Below are 13,053 nucleotides of genomic sequence, written 5' to 3'. Positions count from 1 at the left end.
TTTGTATAATTTCTAGTTGTGAATTTATTTTGGCATTTTGTTCCTGCATTATTTTCCTGACGTCTCCAATTTTTTGTCAGTATTTTCCATGAATTTGTCTATTTTTTCCTCAAGTTTGTCAGCTTTTTGCCTCAGTTCTTGGAGAATTCTGAGTATTAGAGATTTGGATTCCCTATAAGGTAGTTCTAGTGCATTTTCTTCCAAAGGAGAGTCTTCTGGTGTTTTATTTTGGACATCTACTGGAACCATCCTGTCCTGTTTTTGTAAATGTTTTGTTATTGTCTGCTGTCTTTAGGGCATTCAGTAGTTATTTTTCTCATTTATTGATTGTAGAGTTTTTTGTTTCATACCTTTTTTTTTAAGAAAAATTTGACTGTGTCTGAGCAGGCAGACTGTGTGTTCTTTGTTGTTTGCTCATCTGTGTGCACAATACTTTTTGCCTCCTTCTCCAACTGGCAGGGTCAGTCACTCAGAAATGGTACGGCAAGGCAGGTCTAGCTGAAGAGGAGTTACTGGGATGGATTGTTTGTGGCACTTACTACAACCACCAGAGCAGGTTGGTAATCAGTGCAGGGCAGGTTCCAGTAGGCTGTGCCTGTGCTCCTTGGTGGTGTGATGTCAAGCGCATGGTGCAGGTAGGCAGGATGCAGCGGGGAGATTGTTATGTGTGGAGCTAACATGGATATGGGAGAGAGGAGAGAGGAACAGGAGCCAAAAAGATACAAACAAACAAAAAAGAATGCTAGGGAAGCTTGCTGTTGGAGTGGAGAGATGAGAGACTATGAAATTGGAGAAAAACAGAAAGGGGAAGAGGAAGAAAAGAAAAGAATGAATAAATAAAAATAAGAAAGGTTAAAGAACCGCAAAGTTCCTGGGGATCCCACCGGTGCAGCTATGTGGTCTGGGGAAGTCGCTCTCAGGTGTTTCAGTACAGCCTGGCTAGAAGGCGTAGAGGTATACAATGCTAGGTATTCAGGGAACAGAAAGAGAAGGAAGATATAGAGAGACGAGAAAATGAGCAATGTAGAAAGACAAACAGGGAAAAAGATGGAAAAGAAATGAAAACAAATTAAAAAAGAAAAAAGAACAAGAAAGGCCCCCCAAAAAACAGAAGAAAAAAAAAACAACAAAAAAAGAAATGCTCTCAGGGATCCCTCTGCACGTCTGTGGAAACCGAGGTGGAGTCTCCTTGCCACGCAGTTCTGCCTCAGCAGAAAGGGCTCCCAACTCAAGAAAAGGAAAAGAAAACAAACAAACAAACAAAAGCCCTGGGATCCCACCAGTGTGGCAGCCCAGACCGGGAAGCAGCTCCATACTCGAAGAAAACTCTGCAGCCCCTCAGGAAGAAGTAAAGATGGCGCACAGAGCCAGGTACTCGAGTGAAAGGAGGGGGAGGTGGCGAGAGGCGGGTAAGAAATCAAAAGAAGCAGAAGTAAAAAAGCAACACTAGCAGCCAACAAATGGCACTCAGAGAGCCAGCTAGCGCGGGCTGGTGTTTCTGGACAAGAGACTGTGTCCTCGGGAAGCAGAGGGGGCTGAGTGTGGGTGAAGAAGGGTAGAGAGTGGGAAAGCGTATATCACAAATTACCGGAGACCTGCAGCCCCTCAGGAAGAAGCAAGGATGGTGCACAGAGCGAGGTACTGAGCGAAAGGAGGGGGAGGAGGCAAGAGGCAAGGAAGAAATCAAAAGAAGTGGAAAAAAGCAACACCAGCAGCCAACAAATGGCATTCAGAGAGCCGCCCGTTTGGGTGTGTGGAATCCAAGCTGCCGGTGTTTCCCGGTCAAGAGATTGTGGCCGTGAGAAGCAGAGGAGGCTGAGTCGGGATGAAGAAGGGTGGGGGGTTGGAAAGCATATATCGCAAATTACCAGTTGGTTTGTCTCACGCTTGATGCTCCATGAGGCTGCTTTCTCGTACCCCGCTTGCTGGTCTCGGATAGGAGTCCAAGATGGTGGATCTGTGCTGCGTTAGCTGGTAGGGGACCTCTGTATGAATCTCTCCTCGCTCTCCATTGTCTGTCAGTTTTCTCACTCCATTTGGTGCTTGGCTGAGTTCTTTATCTCTTCATTTGATGTTTTAGGGTTTCAGGATTGTTTTAGTCTCTGTTAGGCTTAGTTTTTCAGATCTTTGCTGTGGAGGGACGGCGTGGTGCTTCTACCTAGAGCGCCATTGTGCCAGAACTCCCAAAATTCTAATTGTTTTATTGTGGAACTTGACAAAATGATTCTAAAACTGTATGGAAGAGTAAAGCTCCCAGAAAAGCCGGGGCAATTCCGACATTATCAAGATAGAACACAAAGCTATAGAACTATAACAAGGTAGTTAGAGAGCTCAGAAATAGTCCCAAACATTGGTGGACACCTTGTATATGACTGAGAAAGAATTATAAGTCAATGGAGAATTAATGAGCATGCAAAAAAGGGTGTTAGGACAATTGGCTATTCATATGGGAAAAATCCCTCCCACCCCCACATTCCAACTAGGTTAAAGATCTAAACGTAAAAAACGAAACTTCAATATATTTAGAAGAAATGTAGGAGAGTATCTTTACTACTTCACAGTAGAGGTGAATGTCTTAAATATGATACAAAAAGCACAAACCGCACACACCAAGGATCGATAAGTTTGACTACCTTCAAAATTATAAACTTTCATACAAGATAAATATTCCCCTTTTGATATTTTCTATTCTATTTTTTTAAAAAAATGCTAGTCACAACCTAATGCATTTTATTTTACAATCCACTGACAGATAGAGATCCATAGTTTGTAAAACACTGTTCTATCAAATTTAAAATCAAACCTTGAAAGAGGACACTTGCAATATATACTGCTAACAAAAAATTAGCATGCAGACTATTTAAAGAACTTGTATAAATCAATAATCACAAACTCTGAATATCATGATACAACTGGTAATGTGCAGGCACCAACCAACAAGAACAGAGCAAGATCAATCTGAATGACACTTAGCACAGAGGCTGCACTGGGGCATACTGGCTGAATGAACATCAGCCCTCCAAACAGCCCTAAAGAAAAGTCAATGAAAGACATATGAACCCACGAGAATGCAAACCCCTCTGGGAAAAAAGAAAAAAATTACGTTTGAGAAGAATGTTTTCCTTCAAGCAAGAAATTAGCTTTAATTAAAAGAAAACTGTGAAGCCTATCACTTGGATCAGAATATTTTAGTTTAAGTCATGTGAAATGGCCATTTTTTGAAAGTAAAAAATGGTTAAATACTGGTAATCTCATATGGTTCAACCGCTTTCTTGTTCATTAGCCATGTTATTGCAAAATGCCAGTATATGCAGAATATTTCAACCTATGGAGCTAAACATAGAACTTGCCTACTAACTAGTGGGCTTGAAACTAGTTCTTCAGTAAGACTAACACTTGATTCTACTTGATTATAAAAGGCAGTCTGACAGTGTTGTATTGCCCCAGAAATCAATATAAAACCTGTTTTACAGCCCTCCCAAAATGTAATTCTTTATATTTGTCAAAATTGAGAAATATGCTTAATTATTAAAAGCCTAAAGCTTAGATGAGAGAAAATGTAATTGAACTGAAATTAGTAGGATTTATAAACTTTTTTTTTTTAATTGTGCTTTAGGTGAAAGTTTACAGCGCAAGTTAATTTCTCATACAAAAATTTACATACATTGTTTTGTGACACTGGTTGCAATCCCCACAATGTGACAGCATGCTCCCCCTTCACCCCAGGTTCCTGTTTCCATTCGTCCAGTTCCTGTCCCTTCCTGCCTTCTCATCCTGCTTTTGGACAGAAGCTGCCCATTTGGTCTCGTATGTTTGATTGATCTAAGAAGCACATTTCTCAAGAGTGTTATTTTTTGTTTTATAGGCCTGTCTAATCTTTGTCTGAAAAGTGGGCTTCAGGAATGGTTTCAGTTCTGGGTTAACAGAGTGCCTGGGGGCCATAGTTTCAGGGGTTCCTACGGTCTCTGTCAGACCATTAAGTCTGGTCTTTTTATGTGAATTTGAATTCCATTTTACATTTTTCTCCTGCTCTGTCCAGGACTCTATTGTGTTCCCTATCAGGCCAATTATTGGTGGTAGCCGAGTACCATCCAGTTCTTCTGGTCTCAGGCTGGTGGTGTCTCTGGTTCATTTGGTCCTTTAGTCCTTTGGGCTTATATTTTCCTTGTGTCTTTGATTTTCTTCATTCTCCTTTGCTCCAAATGGGATGGGACCAATAGATGTATCTTAGATGGTCCTTGCAAGCTTTTAAGACCCCAGACACTACTTACCAAAGTGGGATATAGAACATTTTCTTTCTAAACTATGTTATGTCCATTGACTTAGATGTCCCCCGAAATGATGGTCCCCATGGATTTATAAACTTCTTGTTTTCTCTTTTCATTTTACCCCTACCAAAATCAACTTCTTCGTATTGTTACACTATAAAAAACTCTAGTACAATTTTTGGTTTTTGAAATAGCATCTTCTTTAACCTTAGAACGTTCTCACAAAGTTTAAGAACAACCTTAAATAAAATAAAAAGTGCTCTGACAGTTTCTAAAGTTAAACATGATTTCATTTTGACAGATATAAACTGGCAAATAAAAAATGAAGAAACCCAAAGAGCTAATAAACAAGAGAAAATATGCTCAATTCTTCCCTCAATTATTTTTCCTATATTCTTCCCTCTCTCTCCCTCCCTCCATCTTCCCCTTCCTTCAATTTTGAAGTTAATATTAAAAAATTTTAACAGCTATTAATGCTTATTAATAGCAATATGTGTATTATTCATGTACTTTAAAAAATTCTTCAAATTTCTTTAGAAAAACAAAATAAAAAGAAAAATGTTATTACCTTTTCCCCCCTTACAGTGAACCACTACGATGTTTTTGTTATCTTCAGCCATCCATTCATCTACTTCCTTTGTGAACTCCACCATCTCACTGATTGCAAATGGAAGATTTTTAGTTGAATTAAAATAGCTAAAAAAAATCAAGGCCCAAGGTATGCAGACCCCTTCTCATGGCCAGCTTAGCATAAAACTTACCTCAGAGAGGGCACATTGTGATCATCAATCATGATTCTACGTACCCTATGATGGAAGTACTGAGGATCATAACCTCTTTCACCTAAAATAAACAATATAAAGGTCACATCTCTGTACCTGATAAACAGTAAATGATTAAGTTATGAATAATTTATACTTTTATATTAGAAACTCCCTATTCACCTACAAAAGAAGCTTTCTGATGGCTCTTCCTGCCCTAAAAGGAATATCCAAAAAACCCAAACCCATTGCCATCGAGTCGATTCCCACTCATAGTGACCCTATAGGACAGAGTACAACTGTCCCATAGGGTTTCCAAGGAGCACCTGGTGGATTTCAACTGCTGACCTTTTGGTTAGCAGCCAAATTCTTAACCACTATGCCACCAGGGTGTCCAAAAGGAAGTTACGGATCTCAAAAACATGAAGATAGTAGCCCTTGTCCATCCCCGGAAATGTTAAAATCATACGCCCAGCGTACATTGCTTTATTTAACAGGCCCTACTTTCAACTCTCTAGAAGACTCCATAAAAACCCACTGCCATCGAGTTGAAACCATAGCGACCCTATAAGATGGAGTAGAACTGCCCCATAGGGTTTCCAAGGAGCACCTGGTGGATTTCAACTGCCGACCTTTTGGTTAGTAGCCGTAGCTCACAAAGCTCTTAACCACTGTGCCACCAGGGCTCCTCTAGAAGACTACTCCTTATGTTTTTGTAGGATAGTTAGAAACCATGGAGCAGGAGCAAATGTGACCAACCAAAAATGCTTGTCCACCTCCATCCCCTAAAATGATCTATTTACAAATATACAGGTAAAGGAGTGGGGGGAGGGGGAGAAGTAAGCTGAGGTACCTTCTGTTTTCTAGACGGTGTTTTTCCACATAGGACCATGTTCTGCTCACAACCCAACCCTAACTGGTTATAAAATGCATTTTTTCAATGGTCTGTGTTTCCTTAAAACAGAATCTGGCAGGAAAAACAAATTTTTCTACTAAACCTAATACCACTAGAACAGATTTTCTCTAAAATTATTCTGCCTCCACTCCAGCCTCTTTGAGTGTGACAGGCTGCGAGCACCCTTCCCACAGGACATCTTGTGTATTGAGCTATCATTTCCTACTGAATGGGACAATGCAAGATGGGGATTTTTGAACTCACACTCTGCTACTACCAAACACTTGATTAAATGAAATGTAAAAACCGAATCATCCTCTTAAATGCAGCAATCTGTTTTCTATCTAGAGTAGCAAAATATCTAGTCATATACATACTGCATAGATTGTAGATCATATAATGGTCTCGATGTTTGGTATCCAGGAAGCGTACAACTTCCTAAAAAGACAGACATGTATCTTACATATCCACATGACACCAACATAAGCCATTTCCTAGGAGTAACCTAGGAAACCTAGGAAACAATTTGTTATTATCTTTAATTCATTTGTCCCTCACTTAGCACCTTCTAGGGGTGGTTCAGGGAATATGAAGGTATGTACATTCCAAGTCATATCTAATGCACTGATAGGTTTTCAAATAGCCCATAAAGTGTGCTTGGCTACTGTAACTCCATCTTAAATACACACTGGTAAAGCTACCAGAGAAGGAAATTAGAGGTTAACTAGCTTTAAACAAATTTGTTCCACCTGATTAATTCACAGTAATATATGGTTATTGTTTAGATTTAATTCTGAATAAATATATCTTTTAGATAATTATCTGGATATGACAGTCTACTTAAGTACTATTTAAATAAATAAGCACTAAAATATATGATTGTGTGTGTGCATGCATAATAAAAAAGATAAGCAAATTATATAAAGTTTTAGATAAGTCGTGACCATATGGAGACATTTTACTTTTTGGCTCATCTGTGTTTTCTTATTTTCTAAAATGAGTGTGTGTGTGTGTATTATATATATTTTACATATACAGAATAAAGTTCAGTAGTTATACATATGTATATAACTTTCAAAATAAGAAGAAACAGCAGTTATTGTTTAAAATACAGTTAATACCACCTGTCATGGATTGAGTTGTGTCCCCCAGAAATATCTGTCAGCTTGTCTGGGTCATGATTCCCAGTATTGTATGATTGTGTTATCTGATGTGATTTCCTTACGTGTTGTAAACTCTTATCACTATGATGAGATTATATGTGATCTCCTTATGTGTTATAAATTCTATCACTGTGATGAGGTTATACTGATGAGGTTGACAAGATTAGTGTCTTAATGCAATCTCTTTTGAGATACAAAAGAGAGAAGCGAGCAGAGACACATGGGAACCTCATACCACCAAGAAAGCAGTGCTGGGAGCGGAGCGTGTCCTTTGGACCTGAGGTTCCTGTGCTGAGATGCTCCCAGACCAAAGGAAGACCTATGCACCGCAAGGACCTTCCTCCAGAGCTGATGGAGAAAGCGTTCCCCTGGAGCTGACGCCCTGAATTTGGACTTGTAGCCTACTGGACTGTGAGAGAATAAACTTCTCTTTGCTAAATCCATCCACTTGTGGTATCTCTGTTATAGCAGCACCAGATGACTAAGACACCAGCATACCAATCCAACAATATTTCCAGCAGACTTATCCATCTGAAACACACATACGAGTATGTGTCTTTGTGCAACAACAAAAATGACTGCCACAAAGTTCAAAAGCTGATTAATACAGTACCCTCATAGAAATGTTTATTGGCTTAATATTGCAGAAAAAGAAAAAATTAAAGTGATAAATTTATTAAATTGGGTATCCCTGTCAGGAGGAAGTAATAAGTTAAAAAGGTGAACACTCTGAGTCTGCCCAATACAAAACCAAAATACATTACCATCAAGTCGATTCTGACTCATAGCGACCCTACAGGACAGAGTAGAGCTGCCCCACAGGGTTTCCAAGGAGTGCTTGGTGGATTTGAACTGCCAACTTTTTGGTTAGCAGCCGAACCCTTAATTAACCACTACGCCACCTGGGTTTCCTGCTTAATACAAGGAAAGGGGTAAATGGCCTTATACACTTCAAAAATTCATGAGAGTTCTTACACCAAAATAAAATCCAGATGGACTGAAGAATCAAATATTAAAAGCAAACCAACACCATCTCTAAGAAATTTAACTGAACATTTATGAGTTCTTTGGATAAGGAAGAATGAAGTGTTGAATCAATGGAAGATTAATAGGTTTAGGTCTGACTATATAAAAATTTGAAATTTCTGTTTAAAAATTGCCAAAATACAACAAATAACAGGTGCAAGATTTTTCAATAAAAATGAATGAATGGGGAATATACCTAGTAAAATAAAGTAATAATTCATTAAAAACTTAAAGAATATCTCTCTCACCCTATACATAAATGAGCTAAGGACATCAACAAACAATTCACAAAAGAGAAAATCCAAGTAGCTGTCAACTTCATAAATATTCTGCCTTACCAATAAATAAATCAAAATAACAATGAAATATTATTTTTACTCATGAAATTACTCCTTTCCTTTTTAATGAGAAGATCTATTGCTATCAAATATGGCATAAAATCAATCTTTTGATTTATTGCTGATATAATCCTTTGGATGGCAATTTGGTAATATATATTAAGAACCTTAAAAATATTCACACTCCAGGCTAATAGAGGCCCATTGTTGTGCCTTGGATGGCCGCTTGCAAGCTTTTAAGACCCCAGGCACTACACAATGAACTAGGAGGTAGAACAGAAGCATTATACATGTTATTAGGCCAATTAAAAATGATGTCCCATGAAACCATGACCCTAAACCTTCAAACCATGAAACCAAATCCTATGAGGTTTTTGGTTGTACATAAGCATCCTCAGCAGCTACACTTTTTTTTCTTGTCATTTTTGTAAATATATCCATCACACAACTTTTGCCAATTCAACTTTTTACAGGTGTACTACTTATTGACAGCAATTCTAATAATCAGCTGTGCAGCCCTACCATTAATCAATGCGATATTTCCATCACAGTTAATCCTCTTTCCCCCTCCCTCCTGCCCCTTGTAACGGCTGATATACTTTGTTCTCTAGTCATTTGCCTTTTCTTGTCTTTTTTACATAAGTGAGGTCATACCGTATTTGTCCTTTTGTGACTGACTTATTTCACTCAGCATAATGTCTTTAAGCTCCATCCATATTATAACATGTATCAAGACTTCATTTCTCCTACTGACAAAGTGTTATTCCATCGTATGTATGTACCACATTTTGTTTATCCATTCATCTGTTGATGGGCATTTAGGTTGTTTCCACCTTTTGACTATTGTGAATAGTGCTGCAATGAATATTGGTGTATGAGAGTCAGAAATAGAAGGAGGATTTGGAATGTGAGGCTAATCACCTGCATGAACAACTGCTTCCTTTGCCATGAGACCTGAAGAACTGGATGGTGCCCAGCTACTACCATTACTGAACATTTTGATCAAAAATTCCATAGAAGAATCCTGAGCAAAAGCGGGAAAATACAGACCAGAATCTCAGATTTTCATGAATTCTATACTTCCGGGAGCCAAAAATGTTGGATGAACCCCTGAAACTATTGCCTTGTGATAATCTTTAAAGTATCCCCTGAAGTCTTCTTAAAAAGAAATACTATAGGTGGGGCCAAGATGGCAGAATAGTCAGATGCTTCCTGTCATCCCTCTTACAACAAAGACCTGAAAAAACAAGTGAATCGATTATATATGACAGTCTAGGAGCCCTGATCATCAAAGACAAAGCTGAAGAGTTGGACCGAGAAACAGCGGGAGTGAGAAACAATTTAAAAGCAGCGAGAAGTGCCAGTCATGAGGTTGCCGGCACTCTGCTGGCTGGGTTGACTGGCGCATGTGGGCTGAGGTGAGCAGTAGCGTTCGGTACACATCTCACCGTGTTGAGTGAGGCCAGGTAGCAGTGAGTCTGCATAAGCCTCTGGAGCTTGGTGAAAGTGGCGCTGGACCTGCGAAAGTATAAGTGCAAGCGTCTAACCTACCACATGGGGGCAAAATAACCCCTCCCCGTCCAGGAGTTTCACAGCGGGAAAGTGCTTCCTTCGCCTCACCCACTCCCCTCTGTTCCAACACAAGTCTGGCAGTATTCAACTACCGCCATGCTCCCTAAGCTGGAACTCAGGGCTATCCATGCCCACACCAGTCTCACAGCTTTAAAAAATGCCACGCCCCCTAGGCCAGGAACTTAGGGTGGGTGGGGAGGCCCTGCCCTTTCATCCAGCCACTGGCATAAGGGGTCCACAGACTTGCAGCATCCTTCACCCCTGCCTAGACCTGTGTGGGCCGATTCAACACTGCACACCCTCATTAGCATAAAACAGCAGGGCATACACCTGAAGCCCATTTTCAACTGCAGCAGCCAAGGGGGAGCTGCAGATTTGTGACAGTTGACACCACCCTGCCCCCGAAGCAGGGACCTCACCCACCCACATCATGGGCCTGAGGGCTGGTGGTACCACTCACTCCATCTAGCCACCCATGACAGAAGTCTGAGAATAGGTGATGCCTCCCAGTCCCTTCAGCCTACAGCACTAGGTGCCCCAGGACCTACTGCAATACCCCCCACAACTATGTGCTCTAGGGGACAGGACATGCCCTCCACCCAGGCACCCAGGGGCAGCCATCAGCCCCCTGCCTTGCTCCAAACATAACCCCCTATTGCAGCCATATACCTGTGCCTGCTCTGAACATTCTTATGCAGCCCTGCCCATCTAGGACTGTAGGTGAGACTCTGCACCACACACTCAGTGACCAATGACCTGGTCACCTATGCCACACCTGCACAAGAAAAGTGAACAGACTCTTGGGCTCACACACCTAGTAGCTGCTCTAACCACCTGGAGACACGATGTGAGAGCATCAAAGATGCCAATAACCAGAGTAGCTCACATGCCCAGCCTACTTGAGCATATAAAAACAAAACAAGAAGCTAGGACATAGTAAACAAACATACAATAAATAAATATAATAACTTATTGATGGCTTAGAGACAACAGTCAATATCAAATCACATAAAGAAGCAGGTCAAGATGGCTTCAGCAAGTGACCAAAATAAAGAACCAGGAAACCTTCCAGAGGAAGATAGAGTCATGGAATTACCTGAGATAGAATTCAAAAGACTAATATACAGAGCTCTGTAAGAGATCAGGAGGGAGATGAGGCAAAACTCAGGCCAAGCCAAGGAAGATACAGACAAAGCAATGAGGAATTCAGGGAAACAATACAAGAACAAAACGACAGATTTAACAGGCTACTAGAAACCATAGAGAGACAGTAACTAGAAATTCAAAAGATTAACAATAAAATTTCAGAATTAGACAACTCAATAGAAGATCATAGGAGAAGAATTGCGGCAATGGAAGTCAGAGTTAGTGAGACTGAAGATAAATCACTTGACACCAATTTATTTGAGGAAAAATCAGAAAAAAGAATTTAAAAAATGATGAAAGCCTAAGAATTACGTGGGACACTATCAAGAGGAAAAACCTACGAGTGATTGGAGTAACAGAATGAGGGGGATAACAGAAAACACAAAGAGATTTTCTGGCAGAAAACTTCCCTGATATCATGAAAGATGGAAGATATCTATCCAAGAAGCTCAATGAACCCTACACAGGATAGATCCCAAAAGACAGTCACTGAGACATATAATAATCAAACTTGCCAAAACCAAAGACGGAGATAGAATTGTGAGAGTGGCTAGGGATAAGCAAAAAGTTACCTCCAAAGGAGAACCAATAAGACTAAGTTTTGACTACTCAGTGGAAACCACGCAGGCAAGAAGGCACTGGGATAACATCTACAAAGCCTTGAAGGAAAATAATTGCCAGCCAAGAATTATATATTCAGCAAAACTGTCTTTCAAATATGATGGTGAAATTAGGTCATTTTCAGATAAACAGAAGTTAAGAGAATTTGTAAAAACCAAAATAAATTACAAGAAATATTAGAGAGTCCACCAGTCAGAGAACTAACAATATCAGACAACAACTCAAGACTAGAAAACAGGACAGATCAACTAGTTATTAATCCAGATAGGGAAGTCCCCAAAACAAGTCAAAGCTAAAAGACTGAAAATAGGGAACCAGAGATGTTAATATGCAAACGATCACAATGTCAAAACAAAAAAGAAGGAATAAACAGTGTAGTCACAGAACTTCCAGATGGAGAGGAAGTTAAGGTGATATCCAGAAATAAAGGATCATCAAATGGGGAAAAGACAATCTTTTTAACAAATGGTGCTGGCAAAACTGGGATGTCCATGTGCAAAAAAATGAAACAGGACCCGTACCTCACACCATACATAAAAACTAATTCAAAACGTATCAAAGACCTTATAAAACCAAAAACTATAAAGATCATAGAAGAAAAAATAGAATCAATGCTAGAGACCCTAATACATGGCATTAAGAGGATAGAAACCATAACTAACAACATACAAACTCCAGAAGATAAGCTAGATAACCGGGATCTTCTAAAAATTAATCACTTATGCTCATCAAAAGAGTATAAAGAGAACCCAAAGACAGGGAAAAAAATTTTGGCTATTAAAAATCCAACAAAGGTCTAATCTCTAAAATCTACAGGAAAATCCAACATCTCTACAACAAAAAGACAAATAATTCAATTAAAAAATGGGCAAAGGAAATGAACAGACACCTTAACAAAGAAGACAGCCAAAAGGCTAACAGACACATGAGGAGATGCTCACGATCACTAGCCATTAGAGAAGTGCAAATCAAAACAATGAGATACCATCTCACCCTGGCATTACTGGCACAAATCAAGAAAACACAAAATAACAAATATTGGAGAGGCTGTGGGGAGATCAGAATTCTTATGCACTGCTGGTGGGAATGCAAAATGATACAACCATTTTGGAAAATGATATGGCACTTCTTCAGAAAGCTAGAAATAGACATAACATTCGATCCAGAAATCCCACTCCTAGGAATATATCCTAGAGAAATAAGAGTCGTCACTCGAATAGACATATGCACACCTATGTTCATGGCAGCATTGTTCACAATAGC

General features: G+C 39.7%; 1 protein-coding gene across 1 annotated transcript in view; it reads right to left on the bottom strand.

Moving 5' to 3' along the window:
- Positions 1-13,053, bottom strand: part of LOC101340255 (phosphatidylinositol 3,4,5-trisphosphate 3-phosphatase TPTE2-like) — a 217,068-nt gene that overhangs the window by 37,368 nt on the left and 166,647 nt on the right. The window contains exons 9-11 of the mRNA XM_012558990.1: positions 6,302-6,362; positions 5,030-5,111; positions 4,837-4,925 (exon numbers count right to left, since the gene is read on the bottom strand). Of these exons, the coding sequence (XP_012414444.1) occupies positions 4,837-4,925; positions 5,030-5,111; positions 6,302-6,362 (232 nt within the window). The remainder of the gene's footprint in view (positions 1-4,836; positions 4,926-5,029; positions 5,112-6,301; positions 6,363-13,053) is intronic.

This window comes from Trichechus manatus, unplaced genomic scaffold (genome assembly GCF_000243295.1).
Source record: "Trichechus manatus latirostris isolate Lorelei unplaced genomic scaffold, TriManLat1.0 scaffold00205, whole genome shotgun sequence".
In the NCBI taxonomy this organism is placed as follows: domain Eukaryota; kingdom Metazoa; phylum Chordata; class Mammalia; order Sirenia; family Trichechidae; genus Trichechus; species Trichechus manatus.
Note: the sequence above shows the minus strand (reverse complement) of the source record. Positions and strands in the feature narration are given on the sequence as shown.